Source organism: Thunnus maccoyii, chromosome 19 (assembly GCF_910596095.1).
Source record: "Thunnus maccoyii chromosome 19, fThuMac1.1, whole genome shotgun sequence".
NCBI lineage: Eukaryota > Metazoa > Chordata > Actinopteri > Scombriformes > Scombridae > Thunnus > Thunnus maccoyii.
Window position 1 is genome coordinate 1,228,503 of NC_056551.1, and position 18,599 is coordinate 1,247,101.

Below are 18,599 nucleotides of genomic sequence, written 5' to 3' on the forward strand. Positions count from 1 at the left end.
GAATTATGACTCTTTGTCAGCCTGGGCCTTCCTTTATGTTTTAAGACTATCTTGCCAGACTAAGGGAGATTCTTCCAGTTTGGTGGAGTCGAGTGTCATTCGCAATGAGCCTGCAGCACTATCAACAAAATGATCAATTTTGGAGGGACTAAAATTATCATAAGAGTCCTCTGTTGTGTTGAGACATGGCACTGAATTCAATGCTGATGGAACTGCCTCTTTAAATTTAGCTACAGCACTATCAGATAGAAATCTAGTGAAGATATTTTTGTATAATAGTGTGTAGTCCAGTAAGGAATTCAAAACTTCGTCTGATAAAATAGGATTTTGTGGAAAAACTATTAAATGATCAGTTTCGATGCCACAAGTCAGAACAAGGTTGAGGGTGTGGTTAAGACAGTGAGTGGGTTTGTTTACAGAGAAGCCAGTTGAGTCTAATAATGAAATAAACGCAGCGCTAAGACTATCATTATTGACGTCCACACGAATATTAAAATCACCCACTATAATTACTTTATCTGCACTGAGGACTAAGTTTGATAAAAACTCTGAGAATTCAGATAAAAATTCAGAGTACAGGCCAGGAGAACGGTACACTATAACAAATAGAATTGGCTGTAAAGTTTTCCGGGCTGGTTGTGAAAGACTAAGAACAAGGCTTTCGAATGAGTTATAATTAAGTTTAGGTCTATGGTTGATTATTAGGTTTGATTTGAAGATGACTACAATTCCACCTCCTTGGCCAGTGTCTTGAGGAATGTGAGTATTAATATGACTGGGGGGAGTGGATTCATTGAGGCTAATATATTCTTCATGACACCAGGTTTCAGTAAGACAAAATAAATCAATATGATTATCTGAGATCAGAGTGTTTATTAATACAGCTTTAGATAACTGAAAGATCTAATGTTTAAGAGTCCACATTAAATTCTCCTATTTTGTTGTACTATTGCAGTGGTGGTGTTAATTTTTATTAGATTTTTATGAATAACTCCTCTTCTGTTTACTTTAAAAATAATTGATTTAAGCGATCAGGGGACAGACACAGTCTCTATGTGGTTTCACATAAGTCCAACAGAAGTTATTCAGGGTCTTGACAGCTCACTGTTCATCTCCCAGCTGCCTTAATTCCTTAGAGAGCAATATACAGCTTATGAATTTACAATGTAGTAACTACAAATGTAGCTGCTAGCAGCAGTGGACACATTTCCACTGAGTGACAATGAACGCTGATTTTCCTGTTTGCTCTGGAAGTGCAAGGCATTGTGGGTGTTGAAGTCTTGACTGTGCTATCTCTAAATTTTAAGTAACACTTCAACATTTTGGGAGATATACTTACTCTCAATTTCATATCAAGTACAGAGGTGGTGCCAGGATGTGGTTAGCCTAGCTTAGCATAAAGACTGGAAGCAGGGGGAAACTGCTATCCTGGCTCTGTCCAAAGTTAAAAAGTACATTAAGCACTTCTAAAGCTCACTAATTAACATCTATAATATCAATATCTTGTTTGTTTAATCCATACACAGAAACATTCATGTAAAAATGACAGTTTGTGGTTTTAGGAAGAGTTAAGTGCTGGAACAATTTTTTTTAATAAACAACAGGAGTGTCTGTTAGCAGCTTCCGGAAGTCTTGTGAAGTTACCAGGTTTGGTACTACTGTGCCTCTACAGAGACCAAAACCAAAATCTGTGTTCACTGGCCTTATCTGACAGCCTGTCTTTTAGTTAGAGCCACTACACAGAGGTAGTGAGCAGATGGATACACGTCACCAAGAAATAGTTCCAGCATGTAAGTCTTGTTAAAATTACTTGTTTTCTCGTTTTTACATTTCTGTTCTTTGGATTCTTGATTACTTCAGTCCTGATGTTATACATGTCATATATGTTTTTTGCAGCACAGGTCATTTTGTACATGTGCGTAGAGGGAGAACTAGTTCAAGTAACAGAAGTAGTGAGCGGATGCATACGCAGCAGCTCCTCTTTTTTAGTGTTTTCTTGTGATATTAGACAGGCATGTCATCATATTCTTATGTATTCCATACAGTTTCGAACTAGAGCTACAACAATTAGTCAATTAATCGATTAGTTGCCAACTATTTTGATAAGCGATTCATTTTTGATTCGTTTTTTTTAAAGAAAAAAAGTCCAAATTCTCTGGTTCCATCTCCTCAAATGTGAATATTTTCTGGTATCTTTAGTCTGCTATGACAGTAATCTAAATATCTGACATTTTATGGACCAAACAACTAATCGATTACTCAAGAAAATTTTCAACAGATTTATCAATATTGAAAATAATCATTAGTGCAGCCCTAGTTGATTTCTTGATGCTGGAGTAATGCTCCTATTCGTCTAGAATGTGGTGTAAATGAAATGTCTATACCACACAGTCAACACTCTAATGGTTCGGCAAAGACTGTGAGTGTATAGCACACACAAAATGCAGGTGTTTTCACGTGCAGGCTACAGTATGTGCACAACTCACAGTAGACATGTACATGTAGGCTATGTAAATGCATGTATGCATTATGTAAATCTATTTTTAAAGCCCCCCTCCACTCAAAAATATGTTTTGCTTCTTGATCCTTCAGTTGGATGTTTGAGCTTATCTGTGCAGAATGATATATGTGCAGAATTTGATCTCACATTCATCTGCTGAAGGAGGAAAGTTCCTCTGTGCTCACCTTAAATCTCAGTTTAATACATCTACCTATGAACATGATTTTTGACATCACAAATAGCTTGGATCAAATCGTGGTCCAGCATTCAACTTATAGTTGTGTGATGTGGAAACTTGAAACCTCCAGTGCACATACACAGAGAATGGACTTTTCAGTGAAGAAGCAGACATCTTTTGGCCAGCAGTTAAACACTGAAATGAACAATATTTACATATACACGAGATTTTGGATTTTTAATGAGGGAGAGAGAGAAGATGTCATTCCAGGAGTTTAACAAGGTAACTGAACTTATTAACTAACCTGTGACATACAGATTATTATTCATAGTAGAGCATTTTATTGTATCTTAAAACATGTCTGGAGGGGATCTTTAAACATTTGATGGTAACCCAGGTCTGTGACTTAATTTTGGAGTTGCATACCTATACAACACACATTAATTTCCTAAGAATTGCTGAAGGCACATCTTTAACTGTCGCAAAGGCGGTGAGCATGAGGAGAATTTGCTTACTAAAGTGCACATGGTTAGTGGTGGGGGAAGGGGTAAACAGCTTAGAGGAGATCTGCCAGGTCATGTATTAGCCAGGATGTGTGTAGTGAGTGTCCTCCATCACAGGGGTCTATAAGGGGTCAATCAGCTGACTGCAGTTAGTGTGTATGGGGTGACATAGTATCATGAACACCTGTGAGATACAAGGTAGTCCAATATAACAGTAAATATCTTTGTTGAAAATCTTCAGTTTTTGTTGTGTCAGAGTTGTTGATACACCTTACGATGTAATGTACTGCGTTGTGTTTCTGTTTTTTATTATATTTTATTATAGATGGTGATGATCATGAAGTACTTATGCATGAAACCACAAATTAGTATAAACCAAATCCATAATACAATGCATACATCTTCAAATGATACTACACTAAAATCCCAAAATTTAAGAATACCAATTCACATCAGCTCTATAACAAGATTAAACCTAAAACCATCAAAGATAATTTGACAACAAATCCTATTTCGATCATTTGTATATCATCATTGTACAGTACAGAAGATAATGTAACTAACTTATCACTTATACCAAAATCACAGCTCACACAACCTATACTGTGAGTCTTTTTGAATCTGCTGACCTCAGTATTTGGAAGAACACCATGTGCAAGTTAAGTTCTTTGGCTTTTGGATGAGTGTGATTCATAGCTACATTTGTGATCAACATGTATATTCACCAATCAAGCATAACATTAAAACCACCTGCCCAATATTGTGTAGGTCACCCTCGTGCCACCAAAACAGCTCTGACCTGTAGATGCATGGACTCCTAAAGACCTCTCAAGGTGTCCTGGTATCTGGCACCAAGATGTTAGCAGCAGATCATTTAAGTCCTGTAAGTTGCAAGGTGGGGCCTCCATGGATCAGGCTCCACAGATGCTCGATCAGATTGAGATCCGGGGAATTTTTAGGCCAAGGCAACACCTTGAACTCTTTGTCATGTTCCTCGAACCATTCCTGAACAATTTTTGCAGTGTGGCAGGGTGTATTATCCTGCTGAAAGAGGCCACTGCCATCAGGGAATACTGTTGCCATGAAGGGGTGTACTTGGTCTGCAACAATGTTAAGGTATAGGTGGTACATTTCAAAGTAACATCCACATGAATGCCAGGACCAAAGGTTTCTTAGCTGAACGCTGCACAGAGCATCACACTGCCTCTGCCGACTTGCTTTCTTCCCATAGTGCATCCTGGTGCCATCTCTTCTCCAGGTAAACGATGCACACGCACTCGGCTGTCCATATGATTTAAAAGAAAAGATTCACCAGACCAGGCCACCTTCTTCCATTGCTCTGTAATTGTAGGTGTTTTCAGCGGTGGACAGTGGTCAGCATGGACACTCTGACCGGTCTGCGGCTACTCAGCAAGCTGTTATGCACTATGTGTTCCGACATCTGTCTATCATAGCCAGCATTAACTTTTTCAACAATTTGTACTATAGTAGTTCTTCTGAGGGTTCAGACCAGATGGGCTAGCCTTTGCTTCCCACATGCATCAGTGATCCTTCGGCAGCCATGACCCTGTCGCAGTTTCACTGGTTGCCCTTCCACTTTTGGTAGGTACTGACCACTGCATACCAGATCCTTACGCCTGTCCATTTTTTTTTTGCTTCCAACACATCAACTTCAAGAACTGACTGTTCACTTGCTGCCTAATATATCCCAACCCTTGACAGGTGCCATTTCAATGAGATAATCAATGTTATTCACTTCACCTGTCAGTGGTTTTAATGTTTTGGCTGACTGGTGTGTGTCCTTAATTTAGATTTTAACAGGGTATATTTTCAGACCATTTTTCTTTAAACTGACTTTTAATGGTGTTAACATTACACCACAGAATACATCAGTCCTGTAGATACACAGCACACCAGCCCCCTCTAAAACTGAGTAAAGCCTTTAGCCCAGTGAGAACTGTGTGATTTACTCCGAACAAGTACATTCTTATTATTATCAAAAAAGCAAACATCTTACAATATGATGTGCCATTATACAATACAAATGTCATAGAATATGATTTAATACAATACTAATGTCAATGTCAGGTGTGTCTGTTATTTTATGATATTAGTATACTTTATATTTTCAGAAATATTTTTTATATTCTGAATATTTTAGCAACACAATACAAACATCTTAGAATATAATTGAATACGGTATAATGTAATACAACACAATATACTGTATTATAGTTACTATGAATTGTAATACAATAGTAAAATGTTTATTATATTTTCAAAATAAACATCTTACACATGATATACTACAAGACAATAAAATATTACAGTCCAACAGTATAATATGATATGATATAATATAATATAATGTAATGTAATGTAATATAATGTAATATAATATAATATAATTGTTGACAAAAATACATCATATTAAAATGATGTGTCAGGGTAACATCATTACGTTGCTGAATCTTGGAGAGAGGTTGAGTAAAGAATGTTGGCTGTATAATCAGAGCTAAAGATTAAACTGTAAGTCTGTTTAGACAGTTAGGAAGGATGAACAGTGTGGTGGCTTTCCTGTGGCTGTGGTAGGTATTAGCCAGACTAATTCTAGTCTGTGGGGCTGCCGTTAATCACAGGAGTTACAAAAGAGTGGCTACATCAATTTAGCTTTAAGCCCTGACCTCAGCTATTCTTAGACCTATCTTGCTGACCCACAAACTGTTATAGAACACAGTTACAAAAGTGAAGTTGTGAAACACAATCATTTCAGAACATATCCCAATTCAGGTAACAGGATTGACAGTTCTAAAATATGAAGTTATCCAAGTGTTCAGGAGTGTTCATGTTTAAACTGAGGAAAATCTGTAAATACTTTCTTTCATTTGTGTGTAATAGAACTTTTTCTTCTTGTTGATACATAATTTGCCATTACTCTTAAGAAACAAATACATTAAAAAAGTAGTATATATTTCTACTTACTGTAAAATGATCAGCTTCAGCTGACCCCAAGTAGCCAAAAAAATGAATGCAGTTCTAAATGAGTCGTGTAATTTCAGTGTTGTATTGCTTGTTTAATTTGCATACACTTAAATTGAATATGTTTTAGTTCTAATAGAAGTAATAAACTTTGAGTATGATATCACTCAAAGTAATATTCAGGTTAACTCAAGGTCCACTTCATAGCTTTTTCTGGAGCTTTCAACTGAATCTCACATATTATTCTTCATGACAACTGACCGAACGCCGATGAAGACCATGATATGCAGCTTGAAGGACGGGTTCACTATTTTTCAAGTCTGTCCCAAAACAGTCAGGAGCCCAAACGAACGGTGAAACATATTTCTCTTGCTGTAATCATTCCTCCTGTTCATACTGACCATTAGAAGATCCCTTCATAATGCACTTACAATGGAAGTGATGGAGGACAAAATCCACAGTCCTCCTTCTGTTCAAAACTGTATTTAAAAGTTTATCTGAAGCTAATATGAAGCTTCAGCATCCAAATGAGTCAAATCAAGTTGATATCTTTCAATGTTACAGTCTTTTTAGTGCCAAAGTTCCTCTTTTTGCTACTATACTTCCATCACAGAGAATTCAATGCTAAAAAGACTGTAAATGTGTCAGATATCCACTTGATATGACTAACTCAGACTGCTGAAGCTTCATATTAGCTTCACATCAACTTTTAAATGCATTTTTGAACAAAACTAGACTGACCTGAAAAATTGTGGACCTATTCTGTAAAGCTGAGGAAAAAGCTAGTACCTGGACCCTGAGTTTTGTTTTTTTAAAAGGAAGTAGTATAATTTTGGGCCTGCCATGACCACCGTATGCTTTTTTTGTTTGTTTGTTTGATAAATATAACAATTGCTCTAACATTTTTTCTCAGCAGACATTTTGACATGCCACAGCAGGAAACTGTTTAATAAAGGCTGCATTCAGTCAGTGTTCCAGCTCCAGGGCTCTGGCGCTGTGCATACTGACTCACTGGCATGGTGTCCTGGCATATCTAAATGGAACTGAGCCATCACTAATGTTATTTGTTCCACCTTTGTGGGTGATAGTTCCGTTCATTTAGTTTTATATTGCTATGCCACCGCACACTGTAAAAATATTTTCCTCTAACTTTTTGTGCAGCTCCTGTTCAAGTATGATCTGGTGAAATATGACATGATGAAAGATGAACCAGTGAAAGATAAATATGGATTCTGTCAGCGAGTGGAAAAGGGTAAGAACTCCTAAAAATTTCCATGAATGAGTTTTCTTTCACATTCATATTGATTTGATACTATCAGTCATATCTGTGTTCTCAGGTGAGACAGGACTTTTACTGTCTAGGGTGAGTGCCCTCAGCCCTTTCTTTGGCTATGCTGGAAGCAAGCAGCTGACTGAGAACAAGCTGATGAGGAACGTATTTGCGAAGGGAGACGCCTACTTTAACACAGGTGACCTCATGGCTGAAGACCAGGAGGGCTTCATCTCTTTCAGAGACAGAGTAGGAGACACCTTCAGGTACAGTTGGATAAGATATTTGTTTTTACTGCAGGTGCAAACCATAGACCAGGACCTTTAAAGCCTCCATCCTCATGTTGATGTTCAGATTTATACCAGAAAGCCTGTGTTACAAACTGGAGGAGTGGAGTTTGAAACGTTGGCATTAACCAGGCAGGGAGAGGGTACAGCAAAGAGAAGACATTAAGCTGCATTATGGGAAATGTAGGATTCAGTGTTTTTGGAGCTTGACCCATACCGTGGACATGCAGCTTCTGCTGCTTCGATTTTGACCATTCTTTTTTATCCGTCTTTTTCCCAAATGTATGGATTTGCGATAATAAGTCACTGGAGTACCTCTTTAGAGGAGGCAGGACTTTCTACAGATTTCTGAATAATTACACGCCTATTTCTAAATTGCCATTTTCTGTTTAATATTTTGAAAGAGTTCTTAGTTTCATGACTGTTTATTTTCAAAATAAAAACAGTATTCAAAAGGAATAAAAAGTGGTCTATGCATCTAATCTCTCACACTGTCACTATTAAATTGCTGTGAAATTGAGGTCAGTCATAAGGTAGATATGCTTGAAATGAACTAGTTCACACAGAGTGTCATCAGATAGTCTTTCCTCCTCAAAAGCATTCATATTGTTAGACTCAGCTATACACATGGACAGTGACAGAAGTAGTTGTGTAAAGAACAAATGAATGCATGCTTACTTACAATCATTGTGTACAGTGGGTCTGGGTGTCAGTTTTAGAAGTTGTTGGATGCAGCCTCCCAATACTGACGTTGGAAAGGTGTGTGTGTGGGGGGGGGGGGGTTACATTATGTTATTAATTCTCTATATAGTAGTTTTCACTATTAGTGATGATGTGTTCAGATTAAGTGCCTGTGCACAAAGGATTCACAGGAAATGATGCAATGTCAACTGGATGTGATGCAGAGGACAAAAGCCAGTGCAGTTTATCTTATAAATCAATCATGAGTTCAGTATTGGTGCAAAAAGCACTTCTTTGTGCCTGTCAGACTAGAGGAGGCAAAGTTCAGATAGAAAAAACTGGAGCACATTGATTCACTTGTAATCTTTAATAGTGACTAACGTTTTGACTCTGATGAAGACATAGTAGAACTTAAAACAAGACAAAGAAAAAAAAACAGGCAGACCTGATGAATAATGAGTAGACACTTGTGAAAATGGGATAAAAGCAGGTATTAATACACGCTCTGTATTACCGAGTGAGATTCTAGCAGGTTAGAAATTGGTCTGTAACAGGCTATGTTGTGAAGATGTATATTTATGTAAAGCTGACTATAATTACAATGTTAATCACTTTAATTGAAATATTCCCTGATTTCAGGTGGAAGGGTGAAAATGTAGCAACAACAGAGGTGGCAGAAACTCTTGGGCTGGTGGATTTTATCCAAGAGGTCAATGTGTATGGAGTGGAAATACCAGGTATGTTTGTATAGTGTGTCACCTTGATGAGCAACAAAATTACAAAACATATATGTTTTCAGAATAATCACCTTCTGGTAATGTGCCACATACTGTATTTTAACTTTATTATTGCAATAGTTTTCCACTAAAAGGTGAGCCCTAGCTGGGATCACATGCTGTTTCTAGTAGCATTCTTGACAATGAACATCCCAGTGAATATCCTGGTGCTGGATAGTGATGACATGAAGTAAAAATTAAACCATGTTGTTCACAGGACATGAAGGCAGAGCAGGAATGGCTGCCGTGATTGTAAGACAAGGCCTGACGTTTGATGGGAACAAACTGTTTGAGCATGTGGTGAGGGATCTACCAGCGTATGCTCGACCCCTCTTCATAAGGCTTCAGGTAAGAAGCAAAGACATGCTGTATCTGCAGCTTGATTTAGTTCTGATGGATAGTCTTAGAACAGACGCACTGTGACGCTGATTCCAGGTGCTTGAATATATGATTACACAACTGTAACCTTGTGTGTACAGAGCTAGTTCAAAGGATTAGTTCAAAACTTGACTGTTGTCATTATCTTATCACTATCGTACCCAGTGCCCTGTGAAAACAGGGCACTGGGTACGGTAGCAGTTGTGTAACTGTGTAAAAGTGATAACATGTCATAAATACACATAACTTTCACTCTTCATATGACTAAACTAAAGAGGATGTTCCAAGACACCTGTTATTTTACAGAAGGCTGATATGGAGCTGTTCTTTATTGTATGTTATCATCCAACTAGACTTTGGGCTGGCTGTGGCTCAGATGGGAGAGGAAGTCTTCTATCTAATCATAAGGATGATGTCTGATCCCCAAATTGCCCCCAATGAGCAGGCCGTTGCCTTTCATAGCAGCTCCGCCACCATTGGTGTGTGAGTGTGTGTGAATGAGTGGCTTTTAAAACTAGTTTTGGGTGAATTGTTCCTTTAAAACAAATCATTCCCAGAGAGTGCGTGCTGACTGTAGGTGTGATCTCTGGCAGTATAATGTCATATAAAAGAGTCTGGCAGGGTGCAAAGTGTAATGTACAGTAGTAATGCAGTAATAAGAGTAATGTCCTCTTCTCTATTCATTCTAAACTAAAGTGTGTGTATTTGTAAATTGAACTTAGAGAGGATAAATTATATATATTTGTGTACATGTTTGGATGAACTGAAAGCTTTTGATGGTGCATTTATATTGTTAACTACTGGTCTTAAGTGTGAACAGACAGAGATGAGGTGCATGTATACAAGCACATTCCAAGGAGGACAGCATGAGTTACTTCATACTGTGCACCTGCAGCAGCATTTCATACGCTGTGTCAGTATGTGTGCTACACCATCTAGTGTCCTTTAACTGCTAGTCCTTTACCTTACTACAAGGGGGAACTGCACATTTATGGATATACTAATATATATCTATATCTATATATACAGTACTGTTCAAAAGTTTTAGGCACCCTAGATGTTTAGATTCTTATCCATTATGCAATACCATCAGCGAGGTGTCTGATTGGTCCCAACTTTATTCATGACATGACAATGACCCCAAGCATACAGCTAGAGTCATAAAGAACTATTTTCAGCAACAAGAAGAATGGTGAGTCCTGCAACAGATGGTATGGTATGGCCCCCACAGAGCCCTGATCTCAACATCATGGAGTCAATCTAGGATTACATGAAGAAGCACCTGAGATGGCCTAAATAATAAATCCACAGAAGAACATTCTTTCTCCAGGATGGTTACAACAACCTACCTGCAAGTTACCATGAAAAACTGTGTTAAAGTGTACCGAGAAGAACTGCTGCTGTTTTAAAGGCAAAGCTGCTCACAGTAAATATTGATTTCATTTAAGTTTCTGCTGTTTACTCAACTTTGTAAGAAGTTAATTGATAAATTAAAACAATTTATAGAAAGCATGTGAGCATTCTCACTTTACTTTTAGTGCCTAAAACTTTTGCACAGTACTCTGTGTGTGTGTGTGTGTGTGTGTGTGTGTGTGTATATATATATATATATATATATATAAATATATATATATTAGATAGATAGATATAGATCAAACTTTTGCATAGTACTGTATATCTATATCTATATAGATATAGATATACAGTCCAGTTGTTGTAACCATCCTGGAGAAAGAATGTTCTTCTGTGGATTTATTATTTAGGCCGTCTCAGGTGCTTCTTCATGTAATCCCAGATTGACTCCATGATGTTGAGATCAGGGCTCTGTGGGGGCCATACCATACCATCTGTTGTAGGACTCGTCATTCTTCTTGTTGCTGAAAATAGTTCTTTATGACTCTAGCTGTATGCTTGGGGTCATTGTCATGTAATAAATTTGGGACCAATCAAACACCTCGCTGATGGTATTGCATAATGGATAAGAATCTAAACATCTAGGGTGCCTAAAACTTTTGCACAGTACTGTGTATATATATAGGAGTTTGTTTAAAAGTCTAATATGACTATGCCCTGACAATAAAGGCATTTTAATTGTTTTAAAAGAGAGTGCACTGGAGTTTTTTCTTGTATTTTTATGTCTGCATGTATGCCTATCCAGAGAGCACCTCAGACAAACTCAGTTTTGTCAACAATTTTAACTTCTATGAAAGCATGTTTTAATATGGGTGAATGTGGTTTGCAGTGTAAAAGCGCTTTGAGTGGTTGGAAGACCAGAAAGGCGCTACACAAGTACCGTCCGTTTACCATTTACCAACTAAAATAACTCTTGAATGTTCAGTTCAGTCTGAAATCAGCTGATACCCTGAAATTACGCTGACTGTTGTGGTTTTTGTCCCCTCAGGAGGTCATGGAAATGACGAGCACCTTCAAGCAGCAGAAGTTCCAGCTGGTACAGAGCGGCTTCAACCCCTCAACAATCTCTGATCCTCTGTATGTGTTGGACCACCCACAGAAGAGCTACATTCCTCTAACAGACAGTATCTACCAGAACATCCTCTCTGGAGAACGCAAGCTATAGAACTCACGAGTATGGAGGTGATGACACAGCTCCAAACAATGCACAAAGAGGGATATGAATTAGTAGCTCTGCTTTTTGCAGTATTTTATATTTAATGGAAACGTGTGTGCCTACAATCAAGTTGAGTGATTTACTGAGCTCTGAATGAAAAGCTGATATCCAGTTAGTGAATAAGCTAAATGGTGAATAAGTGAATACATGTGAGCAGTAATGTCCCTAACGTACAGTTATTTTTGTTCAACATAAATAATATAAACCTGAACACATCACCATGGTACAGTAATACCTTAAAGAACCCTTACTTAATACTTAACTAACCCCTGAAAACAAACCAAATACCTCAAGCTGAGATAAGGTGTTTGCTAAGGTCACCAGAGATCCCTTCATCTGTATGTTTACTATCAGAAAATATTTGACAAATCCATTAGTTATTGGTTTACAGTGTTATTAAGGCTGGGATTTTGCTTTACGTTAGGGGTATGAAATATTTTCAGCAGTAAATCAATGACATTTTAAGGAGCTCTTATTCAGTTTATTAATGAACTGTATTATATGAATTATATTTTGTGGATTTCTGCATGGATTAAGAAGTTTTTATTGGGTAAAAAATACAAAAAAAAACAAACAAACAAAAAAAAGCAAAAAAAAAAAAAAATTCAATTACGGTGTAAATGAAGGAGGTTCCCACCAAATTGTGGTTAATTAATGGATACATAAATGAATTAACTGTAATGTATTAAACTAATGTCAGTTTAGAGGAAAAAACTTAAATTTGACCAAAATAACATGAAGGACATCCATTAATTTATAGCCTAAAGGGACCATTACTTTTCATTTAAGGTGCAAACTCAGGGGTTCATAGCAATGAATGGATTATCATACTGTATATGAAGGGTTTATTGGATGATTTCTATGGTTTAAAATAGACAAAATATCATGAAAGTCATCCCTGTAAAGTCAATTTTAAGGGGCTTTTACCCATTCAAAAACCCCTTAAACCGTGCAGATAAAAATACCACAATATATTATAATCCTTGAAATTGTTAAATTAATGATTCCCTTAAAATCCCATATAAATGCCTTGTTTACATCAGCACTAATGGGTAAATAAAAAGAATTTTAAGGTAAAAATTGAACAGATTCAGTTTCATAGTGTATGGAAATGAAGATACACAAATCTGATTTGTAACTTACAAACAAAATAAATGGTTCACAGATATGTTTTTGCAACTTTGCTGACACGCCAAATCACTTGATTCTGTTTGTTGACAAATTTATCCACAAATATTTCATTTTCACTGATTTCACTCTGGCCTATCAGATTTGAATACATCATTTTGAGGAAATCATGACCAATCACAGCACACATGGTATGTGTTTGTTCAATTCATATTGTTTATTTTTGAAACAAAAATAATTTTGAAGAAAGATTGTGAATACAGAAGCCCAAAAGTGCCCATATATTTAGCCATATTTAGTATTTTTCCCATTTATGTTTTTTAATGCTGTGAAAGTTCTGATGATTGATTTGATTTATTTATTAATTTTAATTTTATTTTTTTGCTTTGCTTTTGTTTACCCAAGCTTTTAATGTTTGCTGGTAATGTATTGACAGACATTTATACTGGCTCAAACCAGTGGTTAGAGGTCCATTAACACTAAAGGTCTTAGATGCAGGATGAGGGGAATACTGGGATATCAACCATCAAGATTGGCTCTTCCACCAACTTCAGAGTGTCTGCAGTGTTCTGCTTTGAGATATCAACAGCTTATCTCAGAATATTACCACAGTTACATAACTGTAACTGTGATTTGTAATATTTTTAGCATGTAAACATTAGCAGGGACTGAGATGTACAGTGTTATCCAGAGGTCTGAGCTATATGAGCATTATACTGTATACTGTTTACCGGTTGGTTCTGGAATGTGAACAAGTTGTTAATTGTAATATTCAGAAGGTTCAATTCACTTCTTTTTTTTGTTGGGGATATGAAGATAAAATATGTATAATATGAAGATAAAATATATATAAAAAGTATTGCATACAAATGAAAAGATGATGTGATTTATTACAACTTGGGTCTTATTTTGTAGTTTCAGCCTTCATTTCCTATAAGCCGGAATAACAAGCAAACTGCTAAGAATTCACTAAAAAGGGTCAAGAAGCACAAACAATCAGATGATCAGACAGGTTGTAAACAAACCTCCAGATTAGCCAAATTATGTGAAAGAGAAAACAAAAGCAAATGGTGAAATTATTATCCCAACATCCATCACAGATTACAGACACTCTTCCTGCTTTAACTTTGACCTGTTGTGCTTACTGTCTAGGCTGTGACCTCATCACTCAGCACAGCAGGGAGCGGGGAGTGATGATAATATCTTCCTCCATAGAGGAACGGAAGTTCAGAGCATACAGGTGGATGCTGGTTGGTGACAAGAGTTTATGAAATGCTTAGACTGGAGTAGATAGCCTGAACTAGAATGGCGGCTTTGCTTCATTTGTGCGTGCACACAGTTTTCCTGTGCAATGAGGGATTATTAATTTGGCAATTACTTTGGTGAGTACAGTGTCATAACGAATAGAGATAATAGACAGAACTATGTATATAAGACCCTAGTTGTAATAAAGTTGATTTATCCTGTTAAAGGAACAATCCCAGACTCATGAGTCCACAGTCTCATGAGTACTGTGCATCCAAAAGTTTTGAACATTCTTGGCATATTAACATGTGTTTCTTTTCATGTTTTAGCCTAGTTTTACAAGGACTGTCAGCTCTATCATATACATTCTGTATCCAAGGACAGAGTTCAAATCTGGCAACCTCAGTATGGAAAGAGGACTTTGATCATAGTGGCTCAAACATTAATTGCTCTCATGATAATGTCAACAATAATGTCTCCTTTTAACATTTCAACATTTCTATCTCTGTACTGGATAAACCGAGGTGAATCCATTTCTCTTCTGACTCTGGATAAGACAGCAACAAGTATATTCTCAAAATGTTGGCCTGTTGAATTCATCATTACTGTTAATCATTGGTGTTTTGATGAGGAGTGCTGACTAGATTGTTCTTTTTCAATCATGCAGAATGAATGGAAATCACTTCAAAATGCTGGATGAAATACAACCCGATCACAGGTTTGCTCTTCATAAGTGCAATTGAACTTCGCACTTTTTAAAATTTTTGCAGACATAAGGAGTCAGGTGAAGGGATACCAGTTACACCCTGTTCACAATAGGTGTCTTAAGGAGCCAACAAGTTCCCATGGTTCCTTTGTAGACGCTTTGAGGCGCACTGCAGAGCAGCAACCAGTGCACACCATGTCTGGTTGCTTTTGGGTGTGGCATTTAAATGTATCTGATACAGAATGAGCAGTTGCAGAAACAAACCCAGCATGTGAAGAAAGATATGATGTTTAATTCTCACCTACACCTGACTGGACACCTTTAGGAAGTGACTGGTCTCAATATCTTTTGATAATGGGTTAATTACAGTATCTCTTTATTTTGGGAAAACAAAAGTTATTTCCTGAGATAATGGGATGAATATCTTGAGATAAGATATTTTTATCATGTCAGCTTGCACAGATAATGTGGTCTTGGCTGATGCAGTATCTTATTTGAGCTGATAATGTCAGATGACATAACTGTATTGGTTCAAATGAACCATGACTGTAAAAATCAGACTCAGAAAGCATCATTGCAGGACTTTCTGCAACCCTCTACAGCTTAAACAAATGTTTCATTCCCAGTAGTTATATGACTTGTTCCATGTAGACACATTAATAACTGCAAATTAGGTCATTAATTTAGTATTTGTGAATTATTGTGACAGCTTTCAAAACTGAATTAATGAATGGGAGTCGAAAACAAAAGAAAACAATTGTAGTATGCCATAATGTAAATACTTTTAAAAACTTGTGTCTTCTTATGACACCTATGGAAGCTGAAAGCAGTTGTGGCTGCAATATTTGTTTGCAATCCGGTTATCTGAAAATCACAAGTAATCACAAGCACAAAAGAAAGAATCTTTGTTTACTTGATATGATCGTTATTACAAGAAAACAACTTTGTCATCACAAGATAATGAGAAACTTAACTTGAGATAATGAGTAAAATAAAATAAAAATACACACCTAGTCTCCAACTGACTTTTTTCATTTTTAGTCACAGAATGGAACCCAGTGGTAATTCAGCCATATAACATCCAATACTTGCAGCCAGCCCCTATGAGCAAACCAGTATGTCTAACTCTGAGCTCTTTAGTATTGGCTTACTAACAGACTGAGAGCTGTGCTAATCTAATGCAGTCTTTGTGAATCAAGGCCACCATCCAGCGAAGAGTCCAGAGTCGTCTTTCTGCAGTGCTCACTGTCAGACCTCTGACATGACCAAGCTGAGCCAGAAACAAAACACTTGAACAATTTTGACTTTCACTGTGACCTAAAGATGCTTGATGTTTGTGTTTGAAGTCTGACTCAGGTACTTCGTCCTCGGCTTCCTACAGTTTCATCACACACACATACATAGGACTTGTTTATTGCAATAATTACGTCATACTATTATACATTGCTAAAAATTATTTCATGTTGTTGTGTCTTCTCTGAAAAGAACATATCTAGTCCTGCGTTCACTCTGACAGCTGAGTGGTTTGAATGAAAAAATCTAAGATAAACAAAGTCATTTTTGTTTTTGATTTTTAAAATTTGATTTATTTAAAATCTTCACATTTCCTTCATTGCACACTGTGTATGTGTTAAAACTGAATAGAGCAGTGAATAGAGTTTAATACAGCAGTGAGGCAGGAGGACATGTCTACCTCTAAGGAATTAACTGAAATTTCGTGCCACATTTCACTACTAAAAATGCATAATTTAAGTCTGAATTTTGTAAAGAATCAAAGATGGGAGAAAAACAGAATTGTAAGAAGACACAAAAGAAAATTTAAACTTAAATGTCAGGATAGTCTTTTTCCCCCAAATTCTGTCTTTATTAACTCTGACTTCCTTAAAATTCTGGATTGATGAGAATCAGAATTCTGACTTTTTTTTCTCAGAATAGATCAATCTCAGAACTCAGTATATTCATGCCCTTGCAATCTCAGATACCTCTCATCAGTCAACACTGAATATTATGATTATTAACAGTACCCACACTACAGATACGCAGACAGACCTGTGTCAGACCAGTCTCTCTGAGCTTTCTACAGGACTGTCAAGAATGTTGTAGAAACTAACTTTTACATGAAGACTGCGCTACACAACATGAGCTACATATGTAAAAGTTCAATTGAATTTTACTTCCATTGTGTGTCAATAGAATCATGAAGCAATTGTTTTTATTTTCTCAGTATCATAAGTTCATTGACTCATTCATATCAGTGTTTAATTAAAAGATGCACTAATCATTATTGTTGTATCAGCAAGAGATTAAATGACAATGTGTAATGTGAAAAGTGTTATCACCACCTGCACAGTTCACTTCCAGGCCCTCTTTGAACTCATAGTTTTGTTTCTCACTGCCCTCATCGCTCTCATCACCCTATTTTCCAGCAGGCAGATGTTTTCAGTGCAAAAGGTCGGATAAAGCCACTCTACACTATCAGTCCAGCAGCGAATAGCAGGCAGACACAGTTAGAGACTAGCTGGTGAACATAGTGGAGCACTTATAAGCTAAAGAGACAGATATCTTTCTCAGGAGTTGGTGGAGAACAAAATAGAGCTAAAAGGAGAGTCAATATTACTTACATTCATCAGGTGAACTCAAACATGACTCCAAAATCATGTTCATGTTGCTCTGTGTCTGCTTGATGTGTAAATAAGCCAGTGTTTGCTAACAAGTTAACAATGTTATAAGGTGATAAAGGTCCAAGACAGATGTTGTGTTCACAGCTTGCTGCGCTGCATTCAAGTGACCGGTGGCTGGTGCAGGTTTAATTTCTGTTTTTAGTAGCCATTAAAAAAAAATTTCCCACAATTTCCCTCTGCAGGTTAAACATCAGCACCTCAACAGAAGTTGAGATGCCACTTGTTCAGACATGGCTGTAAACATGGCAGAACAGACAGAGCTGAGCAGTGTAGATCACAGTTAAAAAGTTGTAAAGATGACATTAGAAGAGAGTGTTGGAGGAATCCAGCAGTTACAATGACTTGTACTATCAGAGCTGCTGTAGTGTTCTGTATTTAACTTTGTTGAAATCACAAAAGGTTTTGAATTCTAATATCATGTTCTGTAGTGTGTTCATGTCAGGTGATGTCAGGACTTTGGCTCTCTATTAACAGTAGTGAAGAAGAATGGTTTGTTTTTTGTTTTCTCTTGCTCAGCCTATTTTCATGTGAAGTCTCTTTTGTGTTAGCTGTAACGCTCGACTAAATGTCAGCCACTTTGCTCTCAATTGATTCTGGGTGTGTTCATTTTCTGCACCATTTTTTAAAGTGTTTACAGAATTTTAGAATAAGCTAATTT

General features: G+C 36.9%; 1 protein-coding gene across 1 annotated transcript in view; it reads left to right on the plus strand.

The window, feature by feature from the left end:
* slc27a6 (solute carrier family 27 member 6) overlaps positions 1-17,834 on the plus strand; it is a 41,648-nt gene extending 23,814 nt beyond the window's left edge. The window contains exons 6-10 of the mRNA XM_042394822.1: positions 7,322-7,412; positions 7,498-7,696; positions 9,038-9,135; positions 9,392-9,522; positions 11,954-17,834. Of these exons, the coding sequence (XP_042250756.1) occupies positions 7,322-7,412; positions 7,498-7,696; positions 9,038-9,135; positions 9,392-9,522; positions 11,954-12,130 (696 nt within the window). The 3' untranslated portion in view covers positions 12,131-17,834. The remainder of the gene's footprint in view (positions 1-7,321; positions 7,413-7,497; positions 7,697-9,037; positions 9,136-9,391; positions 9,523-11,953) is intronic.
* The last annotated feature ends 765 nt before the right edge of the window (positions 17,835-18,599 follow it).